Source organism: Ambystoma mexicanum, chromosome 1p (assembly GCF_040938575.1).
Source record: "Ambystoma mexicanum isolate Mex_15411 chromosome 1p, UKY_AmexF1_1, whole genome shotgun sequence".
NCBI lineage: Eukaryota > Metazoa > Chordata > Amphibia > Caudata > Ambystomatidae > Ambystoma > Ambystoma mexicanum.
The window spans coordinates 253,831,002-253,857,293 of NC_090921.1; the positions used below are offsets into that span (position 1 = coordinate 253,831,002).

General features: G+C 46.1%; 1 protein-coding gene across 1 annotated transcript in view; it reads left to right on the forward strand.

Moving 5' to 3' along the window:
- LOC138568751 (pneumococcal serine-rich repeat protein-like) overlaps positions 1-26,292 on the forward strand; it is a 139,897-nt gene that overhangs the window by 83,193 nt on the left and 30,412 nt on the right. Inside the window, exons 4-10 of the mRNA XM_069646538.1 lie at positions 3,689-3,804; positions 6,900-6,958; positions 12,829-12,962; positions 17,701-17,760; positions 20,075-20,243; positions 22,436-22,603; positions 22,820-22,917. Coding sequence (XP_069502639.1) covers positions 3,689-3,804; positions 6,900-6,958; positions 12,829-12,962; positions 17,701-17,760; positions 20,075-20,243; positions 22,436-22,603; positions 22,820-22,917 — 804 coding nt within the window. The remainder of the gene's footprint in view (positions 1-3,688; positions 3,805-6,899; positions 6,959-12,828; positions 12,963-17,700; positions 17,761-20,074; positions 20,244-22,435; positions 22,604-22,819; positions 22,918-26,292) is intronic.

A 26,292-nucleotide genomic window follows, 5' to 3' on the forward strand; every position in this document is an offset into this window, starting at 1 on the left:
AGATTTTTAGGGGAATGATATTGCTTCCCTCAATTGAAATCCTCGCCTTCCTTCATTGGTGGAAGCTGTGAGGCAGACTGTACCTGCAGCCAGGGTCCAAATGAGTTATTCTAGTTACTCCTTGCAAAGTCTTCAGATGATCTGCCAAAAGAGGGGCTTGACCCTCTTTTAAAGCCTAATGGGCCCCAGTGATTGGTGTAGGCTAAGCCTACCTTAATTAACCAATCCTGGGTCCTCATCAAAAATTTCCTGTATGCAGAAAGGTCATAACCAGAGTGCTTTGCAACAGAAAAGGTAAAGGGGTGAAAACATGTAATACTAAGTCCCACCCATCTTCCTGTCTGATGTGGATCAACAGGTCTCTCTGGTTAATTGAGCTCTCTGTGGTTTCTGATTAAAGCGGCAGGTCTGCCTTGAAGTTGTGGCGGGAATAGGCATTCTGTCTACATCAATCCACATACTCGTACCTTCTGAATGGGGTAGCCCTGTGGGGGTTGCCTACTGTAAACACATAGCCCCAGACATGACAGGTCACTGCCCTTGATGCTGAGAGGCGGGAACTGGCTGCAGGCTGCCAAAGTGCATATAAACGTTTTCTGGGGTGTTCCTGTCTTTTGTCAGTCCCGCGACCAGGCCTCCCGTGGGCCTGCTTGAATGAACTCTGTTTAGTATGTGAAGCTGCCACCAGCAGCTAACAAAGGACAGAGCAGATTCATGGAGCCTTTTTTAGTTAATTAGGCTGGCCATGGCAGGAGGAAGGTTTTGCCTTCCCCCTTCTGAAATGCCTCAATGTACTCTTGGAGGTCATATTCCAACTAAATATGACTTGGGGGATGGCGCCTGTAGTCTTTGCCCGCTTAGAGTACACAGGTGTATTTGATTGTCATGTAGTAAGCATAGGATAATGTTTACAGATTAGCCCCACACATTTTCCGGAGGTTGATCTGCCATCATTAAATTTCATTTTAAAATGTTTTAAACAAGCCCAAGCGAGCACACACCCACTATGCGAGTGGACGGATTCCACACAGACACTAATAGAAAAGTGCACCTTTTCTATGTCCTTGGTGTGGAGGGTGGGCTGGTCAGCCGAAATTATGCAGGTGGTACACGCTGTCAAGCAAATCAATCTCGGGTGTCGAATCTTAGGTGCAGTTAGTTGGGAAAGGGTTTAACAGCAGCAGTGCAGTCGGAACACAGAAGCAAACACCACACAATCTCCAAATGATCCAAACTGTGTTATGTTATGTTATGTTATGTTAATTACACTTATAAGGCGCCAAAGCCTGCAGGCATCCAGGTGCCGAGGGATAGAAGTAGCAAAAGGCAGAGCTAGGGTTATTCTATTTAAACAGGATTGTCTTCAACTGTTTACGAAAAACAAGATGATTCTCAATCTTGCGCATCTGTGTCGGTAGAGAATTCCAGGCGTGCGCGCCTCGGACACCAAAGGCTCATCCTAGACCACAAGATCTTTTTATCCGGGGTAAGATCAACAAAGATCCAGCCGAAGAGCGTAAACTTCTTGTTGGCTGATAAGCGTTGATCTTCTCCTTCAAATATGCAGGAGCGTTTCCAAAAATGCACTTCTGGCACATAGTAAGTATTTTGAATTGGATCCGGGATGCCACTGGAAGCCAATGAAGTTTTCTTCTAGCCGCACTGGTGGGTTCTGAGCTTTTCATCTGGAAGATGATTCTGACAGCTGCATTTTGTTCCTTCTGTAGCTGTTGAATGTCAGCCTTGTTACTCCCCCCAACAATGCATTGCAATAATCCACCCGAGGCAATGTTATTGCTTTTACGAGTTTTACGCGATTTTCTACCGATATCAACGGGGCTACTTGTCTAAGTACCTTTAGATGGTAGTTGGCATTGGTAGAGATGGCTGTGACATGTGCCTCACTATCAAAACTCTCCTCCATATAAGTACCTAGAGTCTTAACTTTCTTCACGGTTTTAATTTTGGAACCTTCTATCATGAAGCAGTTATAGTCTTGGCTAAGTTTGGATTGGGCTTGCTGGGAGCCGAAAAGCATCATCTCAGTTTTAGCAGCATTCAAACAGGGCCAATTAGTTGACATCCATTGTTTTATGATGTCGTATGCTTCGGCTACCGTTTGTTGATCAGTCTCATAGTTCCCGGTTATATTCAGTACTAGATGGAATTCATCTGCATAATTACAGAAGAAGATCCCAAGGGATTCCAACAAAATAGATAACGGAAGAATGTAAATATTGAACAACAGCGGGGAGAGACAGCCACTCACCTTGCAACAAAGGATATTGAGTTTTCAATGCATTGATTCTAATGCAATCAGCAAAAGAATTCAGGACTTCATAAGGGAGGACTTCACTCCTTCCAATTAATACAATGAACCTCTAGGTAGAGACAGAAGAGCCTGGTCCTGAAGGGTTACCACTTTTGAGAGATACCAAATGCAGATGTGCATTAATTTTCCAATAAAGACTCACACTTATCAACACTTTGTTTTTAAATGAGGTCAATCATTACAGTAATAAAAGTTTGCAGTGTGTAGGAGGCTACCTAAACTTGTGCTATGGTTGCAGTAAGCTACCGTGCAAGTAAAACACCTCTTCAGTGAGCCAGCTTTCAAGGCTCCATCCTGACAGCAAGCCTATGTGTTATTCAAAATGGAGTTGCTCTAACCATACCAGTCCAGTACAGGGATTATAAGGCCTAGTTGTCTTAAATCACTACATCTACATTTCTTTCTTCTTCACTTGTATTCACTTACAATGTCATTACAAACTACTTTCTGTTTAACCATCATCACATAGAAGTGCATTTCCCCCCACACCAGTAAGTGGGGAGGTGAGTGGGAGGGGGCTGTGGTGAGAAGGTTGGGTTGAGGCACTGCAGAGGATGGTGTGGGAATAGAGGGAGATGCAGCTTGGGCCACTGGCAAGAAGATAGAAAGATGGCAGCCGGGGAAAAGACAGAGGTGGCCGACAAGTATTGTGGATGGCTACTGGGGGGTCGCGCTTTTGTTTGGAGATATATGATTGGCCAGCGTCTCCCCCTGGGTGGTAATTATACATTGGCTAGTTTAATGAACCACACTGAGAAGGGATCGCTTCTGAGGGCCGTGGGTCTGATGATGTATGGGAGAGCAGGGTGTGAAGGAGAGTATGCAGGGTTGGGGTGAGGTGAGTAGAACGTGTGTGGGAAGGCACGATGAAGAACGCACATTGTCTTCCATGACCTCAAAACATGAACTGCATGCTAATATAACATTAAGACTTATTCTGCATGTCTATGGGAGAATGTCATTTTTACAGCTCCAGAAAGTTTTCATATATGTTAGGGAAATGTAGCTGCGTTTGGGTGTCTGCATTTGTGTGGCTGTGTGTAGGAGTACAGAAAATGGCAAAGTCTGGAAAGGAAGAGATGAGGTCTCTGTAAGGAAAGCGATGAGTGTGTGTGTGTGTGTTAGCACTGTAGAGGGAGTCAGGGAGCGCCCAGCCTGGTATCTTGTGGTGACTCACCAACATCACCCCTCCTCTTGGGCCAACCCAACATTGTCCCTGAGTGGGGAGGTCTGGGCGACTGTCCATGGGAGGCTTCCTTGCCATCAGAAGCCCTCTGCAGGCTGGACCCTGGCCTTGTAGGGGCAATAGGATAGGTTCCCTGGACAAGGTCCTAATGCTGTCTTTTCTTCTTCCAGACTACATCAGTGTGACTGTAGATGTGACTGTGACAGTGATTGAACAATTCAACCCTGCATTGTGGGACACATCCTCAGAAGCCTACCAGGCCTTTGCCCAGAGGTTTCAGGATCAGGTAAGAGCCGGCTCTGGTTCGGGAGAAATGTCGCTCTCATGTACTGCTTCCCACCCTCCTCCTGCTGTACCCCTCTCTACATAATTCCTCCCCTATTGCAATATTACCTTACCGGTTCCTACTCCATTTTCCATTATCTCCTGTACCGCCTCTCCTGCCTTTTCACATCTACCTCCACTTCTCTCTGCTCTACCACCCTCCTATGGTATGATATGATATGATAATTTATTTACAACGCGCCTGTACACAAGTGTTTCTAAGCGTGACAAGACACTGGAAGGAGATGGAGGGAGGGCAAGACAAAAAATCTTACTAGGCCTTGCGTCATTCAGATCGTGCAGAGGAGAAGGAGAGGAGAAGAGCCAGTGGGAGGGAAAGGGGGAGTGCAGTCCGGGCCGCGTTGCTCTGAGAAGTGCAGACAGGGGAGCCTGCTCAGGGTTAGTGCAGGGGTGGAGGGGACTGTGTGGTTACAGATAGAGCCCCTAAGTGCGTGGTAAGGCCGGAGTCAGTGCAGGTGCGACTAGTCACGGGGAGCCTGGTATCCATTATGGTTATGAGGATAGCCGGGCAACCAGCCAGTGCAGAGGAACAGGAGATTAGCAAGGGAGAGGAGGAGAGAAAAGCAGAAGCGAAAAGGAAGGTCTTGAGCTGCTTTGGAAAATGAGGTGATTCTGCTGAAGTTTGAGAGGGGCAGGGAGGCCATTCCAGAGGGAGGCCCCCTTTAGAGGAGAGAGATCTACCACCCAGTCCCTGCTTGGAGAAGCGCCTTTCTTTCAGAGAGTTGGAGGTAGTGGAGCGAAGGGCTCGAGAAGGAAGATGTTTAGGAAGAGAACGTTGGATGTAGTGCGGGCCCACCCCAAGAAAGCCTTGTGGATAATGCTGAAGTCCTTGAACTTGGTATCTGGACTTTCCATCGAAAATGTATTCATCAAATAAAAATCCATTTAAATGTATTCATTAAATTGCTTTACCATCGAAACGCATATTCATTGAATGCATTTTGATGGATAATTTCGATGGATAATTAGGGTTAGGGTTAGATTTAGGGTCAGGGTTGGGTTATGGTTAGGGTTAGGGTTAGATTAAGAGTTTCATTGTGGGTTACATTAAATGTTAGATTAGGGTTAGATTAAGGGTTAGATTAATGGTTAGATTTAGGGTTAGGGTTGGGTTAGGGCTAGGATTAGTTTTAGGTTTAGGGTTAGGGCTAGGGTTAGATTAAGGGTTAGGGTTAGATTTAGGGTTAGATTAAGGGTTACATTAAAGGTTACATTAAGGGTTATATTTAGGGTTAGGGTTGGGTTAGGGTTAGCGGGTGCCTTTGGGGGTTTGGGGGCTTGGGAGGACCCCCCTCCAATAAACAATAAGCACTAAAACGTTACATGAAGCTGGCCAGTGGCGAAATACTTAAAAGATTTCAGGACTGGACATCTCCATGTAATGTTATAACGTGCAAAATAAATGCATTGAAATGCTATCTTTAACAGTTAAAAGGAGGGAATATGTATTTTTAATTCAAAAAATAGCATTTCGATGCAATTACTTTAATTGTTTTTTTTGATGGATTTTAATTTCGATGCATCATTTTCGAGGGATTTCAAGGCTGGAGAGATATGATCCCTGGGCTTGAGGCCAACAACAAGTGTCGGAGTCCTGTTCTGGATTAGCTGAAGAGGGTGGAGAGTAGAAGAAGGCAGGTTGAGAAGGAAGCTGTTGCAGTTGTCCAGCCTAGAGAGAACCAGAGCTCTGGAGAACTTGGGCTTCTGGGGGAAAGTGAGAAAAGGAAGAATACCTCTGAGGAGGTGCAGTTGGTAGTGGGACTTCTCATAGACTTTCGTGTTGTGAGGAGTGTAGGAGAAGGTCAAATCGAAGGTGACCCCAAGGTTTTTTTCCTCACCGGAAGGCAAAGGGATAGGGCCCAAGGAGGGCGGCCAGAGTGAGAGAGGGAAAGCGGGAGCAGGTGTCCCAATCAAGAGGAGCTCAGTCTTGCTGGCATTGAGACAGAGATTGTTGAGGGCACACCATTCCTGAATCGCAGATAGACAGTCAGAGATGATGGATAGAGTAGAGGCAGAGGGGAGCCTAAAGGAGAGCTCGGTGTCATCCACATAACACTAAAAGTTAGAGGAGAAGGTAGAGATGCGATGGGCCACGGGGGCCACATAGTGTTGAAAAGCCAGGATAAAAAGTTGGGGCCCTGGAGAACTCCACATGTGGTAAGAGAGGCGGAGGAGAGAAAAGTCCCCAATTAGACCTGAGAGGGGTGGTGCAGAAGGAAGAAGGCGAACCATGCAGGAGAATAGATGAAAGCGCAAATCTGTCAGTGAAAAACAGAGTTAAGCAGAGCAAAGAATACAGAAGATAACAATGAAGTAGTGTTCCAGAAGGGAGAAAGAAAGAAACAAAGCAAGAAGAAGATGAAAACCAGATGATAGAAACATGAGAAAAATAAAACAAATCCCAAAGACTGGCAGAAGTAGATGATAGTAGGGGTAGACATTTCAAATTGAAAGCTATTAGCCAGCCATAAACGTCGCTTGCCTCTTCACACAGCTGCAATCATGGATACAATCAAAGCAAGTGGATCATTTTCCCAATTGATTGCTTGATTCTCTTTCCAATGTTTGTACAACTGGCCTTGTCAACCCACAATCAAGTAAATATTAATTCAAAATGACCCATCATTTTCAAATATTCTCTTCTGGTATTCAGTGCATTTAATTTTTTTGCTACATTTACATTTTCATGAAAATCAGAGTGGATTTGAGTATTCGGCAGGTTGGAGTGTCCAGCCATACTGATTAACCATATGCGCACTATGCAGAGAAGGGCTGATTTTGTTGCATTCATGATAAGTGAGATCTTTAGAAAAGTGCTGCATCAGTCTCTGCATGTTCCCTAGATAGAAACAATGGGGATATAAACTCTTACCAATTACACTTCATTTTTAGATCCACAATGGACACAGTAGCTTCCTTGTAAAATTGTTTTGTTACAAAGGAATGCAACAAATTAAATCAGTACAAATTCCCCATTGTGAATCTCTGTGTCTAATTACATGCATTGACATGTGTTTGCTTTTTCTATTTTTCTAGATGTCGATTTTGTACAAATCCGTCACGGGATATAAAGGTGTAGAGATCATATCGTTGAGGTAAGAGCCTTTTTTATTCAATAAGCAATTTATTTCACTTTTTCTTTCCTGATTCATCCATGAATTCCCTTAAACAGTTTAATAAACGTTAGAAGTGTGCACGACCAAATTTCACTGGGTGAATCTTTTGGGAAAAGAAAGAGTGCTGGTGAAGAGTGAAAAATAATTGTGACTAGTAGAAGACAAAGGAAAGAGGTGCTAATCCAGGTCAGTAAAGTTGAGGCAGGGATTTGAGGGTCATCATGTGGAGTACGCACAGATAAATTGTGGTGTGGGGCCATCAAACACATTAAAACATTCTCATTAGTCAATGAGAGCCTGGAGAAGCGATTTCAGGATGCTGAAACATTGTGAAGAATTAGGTGATTTTACTTAGGTGAATTTGATGAATTAGGTAATTTAATCAGGGGTTTGACTGTTGCACCTGGAATGAGTCCTGAGAAGAACTTCTGAAAGAGGTAAGTTAAGGGAAGAAGTAACAGGCACACAACCACCAGAAAGAACAGGCTGGAAAGAAGAAAAGAAATGAAAATAGCGCAAGATCCTGAGAATGGCAAATACACCTGGCAGGGCTGAACTACTGAGCTGTGCATTGAAAAGGGGACGAAAGAATCAGTACTTAGTCTGCTGCAATATTAAGCGCAATAGAAGGAGCAGTGCTAGCCTGAAAAGGGTAAACAGTGAGTAATTAAGTTAGAATTTGTTTATTCGATTATTATTAAAAGAATCATAAAACACATTGAAGTAAAATAAATGCTAAACCAAACATTATACATATTACAATAACAATTCTAAAACGTCACTCAGTGCAGCACTATAATTCCATCAATATTTAGCAATAAGTGTACTTCCTTAACAATGAAAGAATGTATAAAATTATAAATTCAAAGTAAAACCTATGTTAAGGACATTTTTATATAGAAATGATATTCTCCATGGGATCAGAAATGCGCGTCTTCCTCAGCGTCAATGCCTTTCAAATGGAAGAATTAAGTGCCCACAATAGACTTTCATCTTGCAGCAGTACGCAATATAATAATGCCGGCCTAAATTGATAAAACCCTCTTTATTTTAAAACTGGAACCAACGTTCTTTTATGAAAAGCAATATAAAGAGAACAGAAAAATGTAAAATGACCCACCCTTTCAATATCCATGTGGCATATAGGGTAGGTTTGATGATCAATTCCTAGCCCATGCCATTTCTCAGTGAAGGAATTGAAATGGAGAACATTAAACCATAGGTGAACTAGGTAAGAACGGTGAGATACAACAATGCACCACTTAAGGTACGGCTGCACTTTCCTAGGGGACCTCATTATCTGCTCAGCTCTGTTCGAAGGTTTGCCAATTTCTGCCATTTCCCCTTTTCCCTGATAATGGTTAAAAAACAGGCTCATCATTTCAGTGTAGCCATCAATCAAGTTTGGATGTTCAAATAAATGGCTAGCGTTTATGGCTATAAGGATAACTTTTACATTCCTTAATCCTCTGATTTTAAGTACACCAGTGTGGTAAAGAGTGAGTAATGTCCTTTGTCGTGGATTTAGACTATAAAAGATTCATGCTTATTCCACTGACACACTTGAGATAGTTGTCTGGTCTTCTCGATGCAAAATAAAGGCTCACAAAGACATCAAACCAATAAAATATGCCCCGCCTTTCAACAATTCAATCGTGTAATGTTCTTCAAAGAGTTGGGTGACTCCCTGGTCCCACCCTCTAGATCTCCTAAACCTTTTAGTGGCTTCCATGTTTTTTTTTCTTTGCTGTACTTTTGTATTGAAATCCACCTGCCACTGCAATCCCTTTTTTAATGTGTTTCCCTAGTGGCCCTTTTGGCTACCAAGGATGGGATGCTTTTTAAGCAACTAATTTCGGCCCCTCTGTGTTTAGATAACCCCACATGTGTGTTGAGGTGTAGGCTGGTGGCAGTTTTGGCTACACCAGAGTGCAGTCATTTTTACCATGGTGGAAGCCCAATAGGCCAGCATGGTAGCCATTGTTTGTCTGCATATTATCAGACAGGATTAGGAAAAGAAAGGTCTTCAGAAGTGTTCTCAATTTTAAGCGGTATAATTCTTACCCCAGATCTATAGGCAATGCGTGCCAGTCAGTGTTTGATTCAGAAAATAAGTTCCAGGTTCATATTTTTTAAGGACGCTTTTGACATATCAGGGCGGGCATCTTCCTGCCACAAATGCCACCAGCCATGGCTGTTAACATTTTGCTGTGGTACCTTAGGTGTTAAGTGGATCCTATGGACTGACCAGGCACAGAATACAGAGCAAACGTGCTTTCCTTCTATTGTATCCCGATGGATAAATGCAGGCAAAATCATTACTGAACAGATGAACTTTCCTGTCAACCACTGCAGCAGGATAATCTAGCACAGGTTGGCACTCAGAACAAGCACTCCTTCTTGGCAATTGCCAGCTCCAGACTGAGCCCCCAGCATTGTCGCCTTCCAACTCATTGTTATTCATGAAAATTGATAACTAGCACTGTCACAGGTTCATGAATTACAATAGGCCAGCCCCGTATGCAGAGACATATGGCGAGTACACACTTTCGTTGATTGTTGTGTGGTTAATAGTGACTGCTAGATGAAATAATAAAGTTGCCAAAACACCACATCGTAATCAAACCGAGTCTGAGACAATAAGTGCCGGGTCTCAAAAATAAGTATCAGGGCTGAGCCCTGGCAAACACACCCACAAATTAAGCTCTGGTTCCAGTGTCTTGCTGCCTGCACTGCACATGATTCCTATCTGTTTTTAGAAATTCCAGATGGTCCAATCCACTCTTTGGTATTACCCCCTCTCCCTATGCTTACTAATGCATTTTTTAAGTCCTTCTTCCAGCTGTCTTGTTTTGGGTCATCCCTTTGTCAGTGTTAACCACATAGAAGGTCTAAAATGGTCATTGTGCAGATGTGGGCCCACCCCGTGCGCAGCCCTACTACCACTAGAGTGGTTTCAACTGGGCTAGATTGCTTCTCTGACATGCCCAAAACATATCCTGTGTGGTGGACCTAAGTGTTTGGCGGTCTTTCGGCTTGGTTAAATGGCTGGCGTGCTTCGCCATGATTGGTAGACTGGTTTAAGCCATCCCCTGGGTGAATGTGTTTATCTATGGGAGATCCCGTCCATTCTTCAGATTCTCACCTGAATTGCTGGATGACTGCTGTGTAGAAGGGTTGCTTCACCTGAGGTCCTGCTTTGGACATATGGACTGGACCCTGCCTCTTATGTCCTTGTCCTCGGTTTGTGTTAACTATGCATGAATAAATTAGGCCACACAATTGTAGGTTTCCCCAGAGATGATGACCAAAGCTCTTGCCAAGGAGGTCCATATAAGATATGCGTTGTTCAATGCAAGCAGATTGCTGAGCAAAGCATGGGGACACATGCAGCGATGGACGGTAGACAGATATCATCAACCCTCTCATGACTTAGCCGTAATCAATGCAACACTCTACAGTCAAGGCTATGCCTCGGAAAAGTCATCCTTCTGATTCAGGTGGTTGGATCCGATTTTTAGCACAAAGACCTCATGCACGAGATTGTGTTAAAGTATTGATTGGCACAGGGCACATCGGAACTTGGTGGTATGGCTGGGTCACATCTGGTACAACCTGGGCTCAGGCAGTGGGACCCCTCGTAGTGATTGGAAATAAGGTCCCTTCAGGTGCAACCCTAAATCAATGAGCCAGGAGAGGGTGCCTACACCAGTCCTCTCCAAGTCATGGGGCCATAGCAAAGGAAAGAACAGCAGGAAAGACCAGCCCGAGAAACACAGGGAAACCTGACCTGTGATGCGCGAGTCCTCAGGCAAGATCAGCGTCACCATGGCAACAGGCACATAAACAACTATCAAAGTATGGCAAACCTCTGACTACTCTGCTTTTACCATGGCCTAGGCTTTGTGGTGTACTGTTCTGATGCCGCGTGTCAGGTGCGTAAGCGTGTGTGCGGGTACCATTCTCCTCCAAGCTGCTCATACCCCCCAGTGACACAGGACACAGACCCCAGGTGGTTGGTGGCAACCTACAGAGCCCTTCCCTGATGTCTGGCGCCTACCGCTAGAGATGCCTGCCTCGGGGCCATGGGTCTGTCTGGAGCAACCACCATGACCTTGGACTAGGAACTCCCAGCTTCCGGCCACTCAGACGTTAATAAGCACAACAAGCTCTGTCACAAAGGGGGCAAAGAGGATATGCTCTTTGTAGTGCAACAGAAGCAGAGCAAAAAGCAGCTGCGATGGCCACTGAAGAGCATCTTTCTAAGAAAGTGCATTGGGCAGCAGCAAAACATGCAATGCCATCAAGAGGGGTTCCATTCAAGATCTACAGGCAAACCTAAGTCACAGCCACCACCTAGGAAAAACACAGAGCCCTGTGTGGTGTTTTACAGTCAAATATATATACGTCCTAATATAGTGGACGTTTTGATCAAAAGGTCTAAAAAGATATGGCCTATGGTGGGTAAGCCAGCAATTGTTGAAGACCCCTGGGCTACCATATTTGTTGACCTCAGCATCGTAGGGGCCACAGGTAGGGTATTTCGTGCTCGCCTTGGAAGCAAGACGACGCGGAGCAACACGGGTTCGATCACCGGGTCTGAGCTTAAAAACCTCTGGGTGTTAACCGAGGTATAAATAACATATCATATCATATCATTTAACCCCTTAACTTCCAGGCCATCATGAAAGTCTATGCAAAAAAGACGAGCATACCCGTCCTTGGCACTTCAGGATTGCGGCTGCTGTGACATGATCAATTACATGATCAATGACATGATCGATGGAATGCTATGAGTTAGTCTTTGCAATTCTGAATTTGAACATCAGACCTTTGATTAGAAAATGATGCCAAGTTTGTGGGACTCCTCGGCACTGCCAATCAGTGCCCCACATACACGTGTCGCTGTGAGCCTTAAACCAACACTAGGCTCACATGGAGGCCGGTAAGATCCCCTGCGGGAGGGCTTTAGCTTTAAAGGGGACCTATTGCTGGGATGGGTAATGTGATGAGCCTAGGCAGCTATCTTCATGGGGTCAGCACACCCTACAGTTATCTTTGGCCAAATATCGGAGGCAAGATTTGGAGCCCAGGGCTATGCATGGAGCTGACCGTAAGGCACAGCTGGGGGCCTCACTGGCCGCAGGAAGCAACACGTAGAAAGTGGGTGGCATACAGAAATATCTCAAGGCAAAGAGGAACATCTTAGGCATGGGTGGCTGAGATGGGCACTGGGGCACAATGCAAAAGCATGCCAACTCAATGCTACTGAACACATGGGGCGCCTCCCACAAAACTGCACTCCAAAAAGAAGGGCTGGAAATAGACCTTAGCACTTGGGCTGGGAGCACTTAGTAAGTGCCAAGAACATTGGGATGTCCCATAACAGAGTGGAATTGTGATACATAGAGGTATTTGCATTATAGCCTCGGGAGGATAGCTCAGTGGCAACGTGCTCGCCTTAGAAGCACAATGACACGGAGCAACACAGGTTCGAATACAGGGTCTGAGCTTAGAATCCTCTGGGTATTAAGCACGTTATAAATAACCAATCATATCATTGTTATACCCATGCCCCCTTGTCATTATACAGTCTAATTGTGGCCTCGGTGATTGGGTGAGGGGCGAGGTTGCAATGCTAGAAGGTGGCACTATCATGCCCTTGGTACCTCTACTGTCCATTTTGCTTTTTGGAGCTGATTTGTGGGAGGTGTTTGCTGCACAGCGCCTGGGGACCATTTCCGGTGGTGACTGTGCACGGTGCAAATCCCTTTAGCATTAACACATTGCACGCCCCGGCCCCGCGCTGCCTGCAGCTGATCCGTGATTTTCTTCTTGTCTCCTCCCAGGCCAGGCAGCATCATCGTGAAGCACAAGGTCATTGTGCAAGTGCCGTTCTCCAACTACAGTCATTCCTACAATGTTGCCTACAAACAGATCGACACCACTATCACCCACACCAACTGCACGAGCAACGAAACAGGTATGTTTAGAACTTGGAGCCAGAGACTGTGAGAAACAGACCCAGAAGCATAGACTGTGGGGAGACTTACAGGCGGCGACTTGAGAAATGGGATTACACACATCTCAGGCACAGAATGGGACAGGGAGGCTACTGGGCATTTACTAGGAGCATTATAGTAGCAGGAGAAAACTGGGAAAAGAAGACTAACAGGCACAGACTGGGAAAAGTAATCTATCGGGAGTAAACTGGGAAATGTATAATAGCAGGAGCCAACTGGGAAAAGAAGACTAACAGGCACAGGCTGGGAGAAGGAAACTGACAGGAGCAAACTGGGACATGTATAATAGCAGGAGCCAACTGGGAAAAGAAGACTAACAGGCACAGACTGGGAAAAGGAAATTGATAGGAGCAAACTGGGAAATGTATAATAGCAGGAGCCAACTGGGAAAAGAAGACTAACAGGCACAGGCTGGGAGAAGGAAACTATTGGGAGCAAACTGGGAAATGTATAATAGCAGGAGCCAACTGGGAAAAGAAGACTAACAGGCACAGTCTGGTAAAAGTAAACTATCAGAGTAAACTGGGAAATGTATAATAGCAGGAGCCAACTGGGAAAAGAAGACTAACATGCACAGGCTGGGAGAAGGAAACTATTGGGAGCAAACTGGGAAATGTATAATAGCAGGAGACAACTGGGAAAAGAAGACTAACAGGCACAGACTGGGAAAAGGAAACTGACAGGAGCAAACTGGGAAATGTATAATAGCAGGAGCCAACTGGGAAAAGAAGACTAACAGGCACAGGCTGGGAGAAGGAAACTGACAGGAGCAAACTGGGACATGTATAATAGCAGGAGCCAACTGGGAAAAGAAGACTAACAGGCACAGACTGGGAAAAGGAAATTGATAGGAGCAAACTGGGAAATGTATAATAGCAGGAGCCAACTGGGAAAAGAAGACTAACAGGCACAGGCTGGGAGAAGGAAACTATTGGGAGCAAACTGGGAAATGTATAATAGCAGGAGCCAACTGGGAAAAGAAGACTAACAGGCACAGTCTGGTAAAAGTAAACTATCAGAGTAAACTGGGAAATGTATAATGGCAGGAGCCAACTGGGAAAAGAAGACTAACAGGCACAGGCTGGGAGAAGGAAACTATTGGGAGCAAACTGGGAAATGTATAATAGCAGGAGCCAACTGGGAAAAGAAGACTAACATGCACAGGCTGGGAGAAGGAAACTATTGGGAGCAAACTGGGAAATGTATAATAGCAGGAGCCAACTGGGAAAAGAAGACTAACAGGCACAGGCTGGGAGAAGGAAACTGACAGGAGCAAACTGGGACATGTATAATAGCAGGAGCCAACTGGGAAAAGAAGACTAACAGGCACAGACTGGGAAAAGGAAACTATCGGGAGCAAACTGGGAAATGTATAATAGCAGGAGCCAACTGGGAAAAGAAGACTAAGAGGCACAGACTGGGAAAAGTAAACTATCGGGAGTAAACTGGGAAATGTATAATAGCAGGAGCCAACTGGGAAAAGAAGACTAACAGGCACAGGCTGGGAGAAGGAAACTGACAGGAGCAAACTGGGAAATGTATAATAGCAGGAGCCAACTGGGAAAAGAAGACTAACAGGCACAGGCTGGGAGAAGGAAACTGACAGGAGCAAACTGGGACATGTATAATAGCAGGAGCCAACTGGGAAAAGAAGACTAACAGGCACAGACTGGGAAAAGGAAACTATCGGGAGCAAACTGGGAAATGTATAATAGCAGGAGCCAACTGGGAAAAGAAGACTAAGAGGCACAGACTGGGAAAAGTAAACTATCGGGAGTAAACTGGGAAATGTATAATAGCAGGAGCCAACTGGGAAAAGAAGACTAACAGGCACAGACTGGGAAAAGGAAGCTATCGGGAGTAAACTGGGAAATGGGTACTAGCAGGAGCAAACTAGGAAAAGAAGACTAACCGGTACAGGCTGGGAGAAGGAAACTATCAGGAGAAAACTGGGAAATGTATACTAGCAGGAGCAAACTGAGAAAAGAAGACTAACAGGCACAGACTGGGAAAAGGACACTGACGGTAGCAAACTGGGAAATGGGTACTAGCAGGAGCAAACTAGGAAAAGAAGACTAACCGGCACAGGCTGGGAGAAGGAAACTATCGGGAGCAAACTGGGAAATGTATACTAGCAGGAGCAAACTGGGAAAAGAAGACTAACAGGCACAGACTGGGAAAAGGAAACTATCGGGAGCAAACTGGGAAATGTATAATAGCAGGAGCCAACTGGGAAAAGAAGACTAACAGGCACAGACTGGGAAAAGGAAACTATCGGGAGCAAACTGGGAAATGTATAATAGCAGGAGCCAACTGGGAAAAGAAGACTAAGAGGCACAGACTGGGAAAAGTAAACTATCGGGAGTAAACTGGGAAATGTATAATAGCAGGAGCCAACTGGGAAAAGAAGACTAACAGGCACAGACTGGGAAAAGGAAGCTATCGGGAGTAAACTGGGAAATGGGTACTAGCAGGAGCAAACTAGGAAAAGAAGACTAACCGGTACAGGCTGGGAGAAGGAAACTATCAGGAGAAAACTGGGAAATGTATACTAGCAGGAGCAAACTGAGAAAAGAAGACTAACAGGCACAGACTGGGAAAAGGACACTGACGGTAGCAAACTGGGAAATGGGTACTAGCAGGAGCAAACTAGGAAAAGAAGACTAACCGGCACAGGCTGGGAGAAGGAAACTATCGGGAGCAAACTGGGAAATGTATACTAGCAGGAGCAAACTGGGAAAAGAAGACTAACAGGCACAGACTGGGAAAAGGAAGCTATCGGGAGTAAACTGGAGTAAGAAGATTAACAGACAGGACTGGGTGAATGAAACTCTTGGGAGTAAACTGGGATAAGAAGACTAACAGGCACAGTCTGGGAGCAGGAGACTAACAGTGGCAAATTAGTATAAGAAGTTGAACAGGCACAGATTGGGAGATAGAAACGACAAGAAGCAAACTGGGTTATGAAGACTAACAGGCACAGACTGGGCAAAGGAAACTAACGGAAACACACCCGAATACCAAAACTAACAGGCACAAACCAGAAGGAGACTATCAGGCACAGGCCGAACTGACGAGTCTGGGAGAAAGAGCCCAACAAGCATAAACTAGCACAACTCAACAAGGAGTGGGTGAAAGAAGTGAGCAGGCACAGCCAGGGGTATTCTGTAGGTAACAGCCTGCAGGTGACAGACTGCAGGACACAGGCATGGTGAAGGAGGCTACCTAACATGCCTGCTACTTTTAATGATCCTTCAGCAGTTTGCAGTATTTCACATGTTTGCCACAACCATAATGGTTCTGCGTGGGCCATATATTGCGGGCCAAACCCTTGCGAACATTTTCACAATTTCCAATTATGCAACCCCAGTACAAGTTAGTGAATGTATGCCATGGGTAGCGCACTTAGACATTTAGGTATCAGGTAATAATGTTCCCATACATAATGTCCCCATACATAATGTCCCCATACATAATGTCAGCATACATAATGTCCCCATACATAATGTCCCCATACATAATGTCAGCATACATAATGTCCCCATACATAATGTCAGCATACATAATGTCCCCATACATAATGTCAGCATACATAATGTCAGCATACATAATGTCCCGATACATGATATCGCCGGGAACAGCCATTGGCGACATGATATATGGTGACATTATGTATGCGGACGGGTTGTGGGAATGTCCCCTGCTCCCATTGTAAAAGTAAATACAAATCGGGGGTTGCAGGGGTGTCCCCCGCGTGTTCAATGTAATTATGTCTCGCAAAAAACAGCGACTTTTTTGTTAGGAGACATTTTATGCAGGGACGTTATTACATAGAACTGACATTTATCGGGGGCAAGGCTAATATTTATTGTTTCTTTAATAATTGACATTGGAACCCGGATGATTCCGTCACATTCATGCATAAATTGACGACAAAGAAGCAAATGCCGTGAGACTCGGGTAAAGGGGGCTCTGGTCAGAGACATGTGCAGAGGGAAGTCATTATCAGGAAGATGTGGTGTTGGGCAGCAAGGAGTACATGTTTGAGTTCAGCAGGAGTGGGTTTGCCATACTGTGGAGGGAGGCTAGCCCATCCTCAACTGTGGCTAGGTAGTCCTTGAGGGGGTGAGTGCACTGGGATGTGAAGATTTTGAAACAAATTTGGGTGTCAACCCGATAAAGAACAGAACTGTCCTCTGAGATCAACTGTTCAGTAAAACACCCAATCAGAGACCAGAAACTATCCTGACATCAACTCCTGCACACGGGCCACCCTGGGCAGACTTGCCCAAAAAGGGATTGCAACAACCATCAGAGAGACTACCCCACAAGAGTCCACAGGGCACTTCAAGACAGGCAACTCAATACCAGTTTAAAATCTTCCCTACGACTTTCCACTCAGAAAAGGTACGCAATACACCCTGAGGTAGACTACCAAACAGGAGATAGTGACACCCTGAAACAGACCACACAGCAGGGTTCACTTTCTACCATGAGAGATTACCCAATGAGAATGTCCAATCCATCCTGAGCCAGGCCAATCAACAAGAGACAGCATCCACACTGAGACACACTACAAGAACCATGAGACACACTACCTAACAAGCACCAACCCTAAGCACCGACAAGTGTATACAGCTTTGAAGCAGTCATTTGTTAGACCTGTCTGAGATTCATTTTTATGTTTCGTTTTTTCAGGATATCTGTGCTTTAACCAGACTGCCTCCCAAGTGTCCAGAGTGCAGCTGAGCGTCGAAGGTAAGATGGGGACCGATGGATATCACTGCCATATGGAGTGCTGCCTGAGAGCGTGCTCTTTGCCCTTTCACTGCTAAGCAGAGAGCCCTCATAATATTGTATACTGTTTCAAGATCATGTGTCGGTCCTGCACTCAGCGGCGCAAAAACCCTGATAACCAATCCGGCGCCACAGAAGAGAGACCGTGCTTTTTCGTAGTCAACATGACTTAGGGAATGCTCCTTACCATGCATTAAAGCAGTCCCTCAGTTCCAAGGAGTCTGCTGACAAGGCGCGCTCAGTCCAGATCCAAGAACGTTGCAGTGAGTGATTCCCCAGCCGGCCTCCTTAAAGACCCCCTATGATCATACTAGAGGTAGCGTGTCTACCTATAAGCGCAGTGGGACCTCATTTCCAATGAGTGTAGACCGCATTATTCGTGGCACGCCTAATATAATAGGGCCTAGGTCTTCTTGTTGTTGGAAAGATCTCTCTCTGTCTCAGAGGACCCCTGGCCATCCTTACTCCAGCAGTGGCTATCTGCAAACTGTAGCTGATTAGGGACCCTCTGGCCAGCCATGCTCACAAGGAGGGGACCCCAGCTGTGCATTTTGGACTCTATCCTGCTACAGCTTTCTCTGACGCACAAACCTCTACCTTCCTAAACTCGCCATACCTCTCGATGGCCCTGCCAGCTTTCAACATTGGGGATATTTCCTAGATATTACTTGTGTCAGGAGGGTTCACCAAACGTTGTTTATTACTCCCTACACACTGCTATCCCTTCTAGTTACGATTCTAGACTGGCTGAGTGTCAGCAGACACTCAGCCAGACAGTTTTAACTCCCCAAAACTCTAGTTTAGGATCAACTAAGAAGGAATTTTCCTTAAAATGAATTTTTTAAGCATCCCAAATTCCAGTACCATTCAAAAAATGGAGTGTGCAGTATACTGTTACCAAGAGATACGTATTACAGTGTTCTCTAATGGATTAAGCTTTGGGCTCAGGGGTCATTAGACCCTCAGGGACGTCCTGGAAAACTGTTCACAGGATGGGGCTGAATACCACGCCAATGGGGGGAGGTGGGCAAAGCATCTTCCATGCCAGCATGTCTTACGCTGGGTCTGGTAAGTCCTAGTGTATGTAGGTCACTGTAGGTCACTGTTAAGCCCCACTGGAAGATACATGTAAAACCAGCATGTGTTACACTGGGTCTGGTAAATCCTAGTGCATGTAGGTCACTGTAGGCCACTGTTAATACCCACTGGAAATCACATTTAAAACCACCATGTCTTTCACTGGGTGTAGTAAATATTAGTGTGTTCAGGTCACTGTAGGGCACTTTTAAACCCCACTGGAAGACACATATAAAACTAGCATGTAATACACCGGGTCTAGTACGTGCTAGTGTATGTGGGTCACTGTAGGCCACTGTTAATCCGCACTGGAAAACACATTTAAAACCAGCATGTTTTACAGTGGGTCTAGTAGGTCCCAGTGCATGTAGGCCACTGTAGGCTGCTGTTACTCCCCACTGGAAGACACATATACAACTAGCATGTCTTACAGGGGGTCTAGTAAGTTCTAGTGTGTGTACATCACTGTAGGCCACGGTTGCTCCCCACTGGCAGACACATATACAACTAGAATGTTATGCACTGCATTAAGTAAGTGCTGGTGTATGGGGGTCACTGTAGGCTACTGTTAATCTCCACTGGAAGACGCATTTAAACCAGCATGTCATACATCTGGTCTAGGAAGTCCTAGTGCATGTAGGTCACGGTAGGTCACTGTTAATCCCCACTGGAAGACACATACAGAACTAGCATGTTATACACCGGGTCTAGTAGGTGCTAGTGTATGTAGGTCACTGTAGGGCACTGTTAATCACCACTAGAAGACACAGCATATTTTAAACTGGGTTTAGTAAATTGGGTATGCAGAGGTTGTATATGCTCACTGTGTATACGGTCGTGTGGTCTTGAGGAGAGCAGTAGGCACTGTAGGGGGTTATGCAGAAGGTTGCACATGCTCTTTGTGTATGATGGACTGTTTTTGCACAGCGCTGTAGGCACTGACTGGGAATGCTGTAGGGGGTTATGCAGAAGGATGTATAAGCTCATTGTGTATATGGTGGTGTGGTCTTGCGGAGTGCAGTAGGCACTGACTGTGAATGCTGTAGAGGGTTATGCAGAAAATTATATATGCTCTTTGTGTATACGGTGATGGTCTTGCGGGGAGCAGTAGGCACTGGCTGTGAATGAGTACAGCTCTCTGCTAATGGGCGTCACCCAGAAAGTTTTGGCAAATATGGCTGTTTCTCTTTCCTTCCAGATTCCTGTGCAACATCCCCCAATATCACTGTCCTGTTCAGGCCCTATTACTTCGGTGTGAACGTGTCCAACAGCTTGGGCTGTTTCTCCAACTGCAGCAGGAGTAACCCCTACTACATCGACTGCAACAGCGGCCAGTGCGCGCTGCCAACCAACGGACCCACATGCTAGTAAGCCTGTGTGTGTGTTTGTGCACGCATATATGTGTGTGTGCGCATATGTGTGTTTGTGTATGCCAGGAACATTGTATCATCTCCTCTTGACTCTGGCAGATCCCGAGATCCGGATACACATCTGGTGCCGGATCTCGAATCCGGTGAGAGCCGGCCCAATGACCAGCACTGCATATTTCAGCCAGTAGGATTGGCTGGTTTAGGTGAAATTCAGAGACAGTTCCATGCACCTCTGTCAGATGCATGCATCATGGAACGTTCTCTCTAAGAGAAACCGAAAGCATCTGTGCTAGGGTGACCAGAAGTCCCGGTTTTCCCGGTTTTCCCGGGACAATCCAGGAAAAACGCCCTCCGTCCCGGGATCCAGAGAGTTTTTTTAATTAAATGAACCCGTACCTGGATTGGATGGGCGGGTGGCTGCGATCCCGCTTTTTGCCGGAACCGATTCAGAAATCCATTAAATCGGGCCCGGCGTGACTCTAACTTAGCATGAAGGCTTTTCAGGCCCCCATTTCCTTCCCCTTCCCCTCCCTGGTCGCACTCCTGGAACACCCTCTGTCCCCCGCAAAAGCCCGGCGACATAGACATAGGACTTACTGTTTTATTGGAGACCTGTTTGTTTTTACTGTAGTCCTACCTCAATGTCTATGGCCTGTCCCGTTTCCTTTTTCTTTTTTAAATCTGGTCACCCTAATCTGTGCCTCATTAATTGCTGACACATGAGTAGACACGTGTATTCAAACAGGTGTGGTTTCAGTATAGTGAAAGAGATGACACTATTGAGCTGCATTGATTCGGGTTTTGCAATCATAATCTTCAGTTGGGAGCAGTAGTTAAGTGTCTGTGGTGGGGGCTCTTTGCCAACCATCTATCAGTACATGACACTTGCCAAAAGGAAAACTCCTTAGCCCTCTTGCACTTTAAATAATATTCCCACACATTTTAAAGGCGGATTGAAATCAAAGTCCCCTGGGCTACAGAATTCCTAAAGAGAAGGATCTTCTACTTGAGATATGACAAAATCCCTCAACGAGAGCTCAACGAACACTTTACCGTCCATGTATTTGCCATGATTTGCCCCAGAAACATACCATGTGGACCTCCCATCATCAGCTGGGTGTACGCCCCCTAATCATTGCTCATGAGTTCTTTGTAAAATCCCCCCCCCCAGCTTGGCTCACACTATTATATTTATTTTACATTTACAGAGTACACTACCCTCTAAGAGACTGACTCACTATGTCCTCAATATACAAAAGAAAACAACCAAAACAACCTACAACCAACGCCACACACAAGCTTTGAGTTGTTATGTTGTGTTATGTGATGTTAGGTTTGATTAGGCTAGGTTGCTGGGGTGTACACAAAACAGTCCGCTGCAAATGTGCATGTTCTCCAGGCACTCAGCTGGATCTACTGCAGGGCTTAAGTTGGTGGGAAACGAGCGATAAAGCGATACAGATTTGCACTTGTGTTGGTGAGGATGGTTTGGAAATACCCGAGTCTGGCGTGACCGTGGTGCCAGGGGGCATTTCCTGGGTGGCGGTAAGCAAGTTTGTTGTACTTACCTGAGAGATGAGGTCAACCTTGACTTGGCAAGTTCAAATCTTGTCAGGGACGACTCAGTCCTTCATCCTTCTGATCTCATTGCATTGGGTAGGTAAAGCAAAGAGAAGAGTGACTGAGTGGGACCACTTGTAAAGCAGACACTGCATAACTTAATTGCCTCTTGGTGCTTTGGAACATAGGTAGTGTCCTTTTGGACGAGGCAAGACGAGGCTAACTTAAGAAGTAAGGCTTACCCAGTGCATAGACCACAGGCAGATGACGGCAATGTCAATTGCTATCATTTTATTTTCTGTGACGTGGCTTGCCATGACCCCGCCTGAGTGAAAGGATGCGGCTTTAGGCGTGCACACCCACCCCTGCTCCCAAACCGCCTCGCAAGCCCGAACATCTGAAACTAGGCACCCCTTATTTATTTATTTGTTGAGCGCCAACAGCCCATAGGAATCAGGGCGCTACATAAAATAAACAGGGACACCAAAGCAGACAAATCTGAGCTACGGGATGGGGAACCATCCACCCCAGATAGTGGCTTTCTATGCAAAGAGGAGGGCAGAGAGAAGGGTACCTGGGGCGCTGGTTCCCGAGCCTTCCTTGATAGTGTCCCTGTGTTTTCTCCACAGCTGCGAGTACTCGAGCCTCTACTGGTTCAACGGAGACCGATGTCAGCTAACAGTGAGCAGGCTCGGGGTCTACATCGGCGTCCCCATCGGACTGGCTGTGTTGCTCCTCATCATCCTCATCCTCGCCATCCTTCTGTACTTCTACAAGAACAGGACCTCTCGGCACAAGTACGTATGCGCCCCACCCCCCCAGACTGCTCTGTGATCAAATCTCATGGACATGGGTGCTGGTAGACTGGGCAGAGAAACAAGACTCACAGGCCCCATAGAACAGTCCAGGGATGGGGGCACATCTCATTACATCTCCCACCAGGCTCCATACTGGGGCAACCCCTTGGTAGAAGGACTACAGGCCTGTGAACCTTTCTATTCTTTTATTTACAGCTTGGCAGACGTGGAGGAGAAGTGGTATGAGGACGGGTGGGAATCGCAGTCCCCCCAGGGGATCGTGGTCAGGAACTCGCAACCTGTCAGCTGGGCAGGTAAGAGCACCCCTCGCCCCCTCGCTTTAATTGTTCACTCTTTCACCTTTTATCACAATCATGCTGGCGATGATCTCCGGAGAGTGCTGAGAGCTATCGGATCCCCCCAAAGCATGGGAGGATAGCTCAGAGGCAACGTGCTCGCCTTGGAATCAAGACGACGCAGAGCAATACAGCTTCGATCCCCGGGTCCGCGCTTAGAAACCTCTGGGTATTAAGAGCGTTATAAATAACCTATCATATCATATCATTATCGAATGATAACAGTTAGGAGCAGGTGCTCCTGGTGGTCTAGGCTCCCTTCACGCTTGTGGCTATTTGGGAGCTCCCTATCTGCGGATAATACATCTTCAGAGGGGCTCTAGGAACCTGCAAATTCCCATAGCACCAGGTGGCAGAGTATCAAAGCTTTGCACTTCTGCAAAACAATGGAGCGAAGGAAATTAGCACCAATGTTGCTGCTTAGATAATATGGAATGGAGAAAACAGGTTCCGCTCCAATCGGTATTATCTAAACATCTTTTCACCTGGTCAAATTGAAGCAGGCTGTGTATTTACAATGTTTGCATTGTAACCTGAACAGAAACATAATAAACACCTTTTTCTTTTGTTATGTGCTTTTTGTTATGCAGGAAACATGGTCCAATGTAACAGTCTGATTAATGGGGGCCCTGGTGCAAATGTGTTTGGATAATATGGATTATGACAAAACCTGCTTTCTACATTTTGTATTTTCTAAGCATTTTCTCAAATTTTAGCATTGGTGCAATTGTTAGATAATCTGGACCCTGAAAGGCAAGGGGTGGCACAGATAATAGGCATGAGTGAATACCTTGGGGCTGGCACTAGTGGGAGAGAGGGTGTCTTCTCTATATCGGGGGCAGAAGTGTGTATGTGTGCACTGATCACACATACACACTTTTGCAACCCTATGCAGAAGAACCCCGCTCTAAGAGATCGACTGCAGCAATCATGGGAAGATTATAGCGCTTAGAAGCTCAGTGCATGTAAAGGCTCTCTGTGCATGCCGTCAGCCGAGCATGGGTTGCAGTGGCGGGTAGGGGAGCTGCCATTCACGTGACTTGGATAATAAGCACTCACGGAATTGGCTTCTGGGAGCATCTTTCTGCCCTCTCTGCTGAGATTTAGCTTTTCACTTCCAGGGTCCAGATTTTCTAACATTTGCCCCGGTGCTAAAAAGTGAGCAAATGGAGCAAGCAGATTTTGGTCACAACCCATATTATCTAAAAACATTTGCACTCGGGGAAAAAATGAATCAGGATGCTTTCATGTACCATGTTAGCTGCATGACAAACAGCACAATGTTTCTACATTTCTTTTCATGTTACATAGCAACCATAGGGCCTGAATCACAGCGAGTTTTCCTCTGGCATTGCAGCATTATAAAATGCTGCTGTGAATCAGGTCCGTGCTAAATAAAACAGCCTGCTCCAATTTCACCCACTTCAGATGATACCCATTGAGGCTAAACCTTTGTGCACCGTTCCCTATTAACAAAGCTGCAAAATTGGTGCTAAATGAATTTGCTCCACTTTTTTGCACAAGTGCAAATCTTTGATAATGTGGTCCCAGGACTTTAACGCTGTCCTCTAACAATGAGGGCTTGTATATGAGCTTCCGATGGCAGTGAAAAGGGTTAACAGAGACAGCTCTATCCCAAAATGGATTCCTTCACCCTACAGGCTTGGGGACTAAATTCCCAAACCTTCCCAATTAAGCCAGGGGACACCATGCAGGGGGTGAGAGGGTGCTAGACCCCTCCATTCCTTGAGGTGCTAGGGGCTGCAGGGTGGCTTATCCACCCTAAAGAGCCATCTTCTTCCTCGGCCAGGGATCTGAGAACTTTCCAGGGAAGGGAGCAACCACAGCTGGGGTTATCCCGGTGCATGGTCCCCCACCAGGAGAAGAAGATCTCCCCTTGGGAGCAGTGGGTCTTATTAGGAATGCTCCAATTAGAGTGCAGTGCTTGGGCCTTACCTGCCCTTAGGTTATATGTGACGCCCTTCCTCTTCTTCCCTACATCCCTTGAGGGTCACGTCCAGGTCCTCTCACAGTCCTCTGTCTCCTGCGCACCCTGTAATATATAAAGCCCTCTTATTTTCTGCCTTTCTATCCCTTTGATGGGCAACAGGCTCTGGACTTTCAATAACTGACGGTCATCCTGATAGACTGGTTTGGCAATGGTGAACATTTTCAATTGTACTGCAAAAATCACAATTTCCTTTACATTTTTTCCAGCTTATATAGCCGAGCAGTTGGGAACCCATGTTCTACTCTTGCACCCTCATTCACAGCTCGGCGGGTGCAGTATGGATCTGCAGGAAAGGGATTTCTGCATCATCCGTGTACACCTGTCAATTCTCCCGAGTGCAGTGTCTGCCTGCAGTGACTCCCTCACCATGGCTAATTCGCACCCTGGAAAATCCTCATGACTCTTCATCGTGCGGGGGTTTCCCTGTTTACAGGCCTTAAAATCCGATGGGCTTTAACATCCTGTAGTGTTTGTCCCTGTTCAAGCGCTCTATCATCCTGTGGTGTGTTCCCTGTTCATGGACTCCAACATGCTGCAGTTTGCTCCCTGTTCATGAGCTCAACCATCATCTAGTGTGTGACCTGTCCGGCTCTATCTTCCTGCAGTTTGCACACTGTTCACGGACGCCGGTATCCTCTAACGTGCGCCCTGTTCATGGGCTCTGGCATCCTCTAGTGTCTGCCCTGTTCATTGTCCCCGACATCCTGCAGAGTGTGCCCTGTTCATGGGCTCTGGCATCCTGCAGTGTGTGCCCTGTTCATGGGCTCTGGCATCCTGCAGTGTGTGCCCTGTTCATGGGCTCTGGCATCCGCTAGTGTGTGCCTTGTTCATGGGATCTGGCATCCTCTAGTGTGTGGCCTGTTCATGGGCTCCAACATCGCAGTGTGTGCCCTGGTCATGGGCTCCAACATCCTGCAGTGTGCGCCCTGTTCATGAGTTCCAACATCCTGTAGTGTGTGCCTTGTTCATTGGCTCTGGCATCCTCTTGCGTGTGGCCTGTTCGGCTCTAACATCCTGTAGTATCTATCCCTGTTCCTGGGCTCTAACATCCTGTAGTGTTTGGCCCTGTTCATGGGCTCTAACATCCTGTAGTGTGCGCCTTGTTCATTGGCTCTGGCATCCTCTTGCGTGTGGCCTGTTCGGCTCTAACATCCTGTAGTATCTATCCCTGTTCCTGGGCTCTAACATCCTGTAGTGTTTGGCCCTGTTCATGGGCTCTAACATCCTGTAGTATGCGTCCCTGTTCATGGACTCTAACATCCTGTACGTTTTGGACATGTTCATGTGCTTTAACATCCTGTAGTGTTCGGCCCTGTTCATGG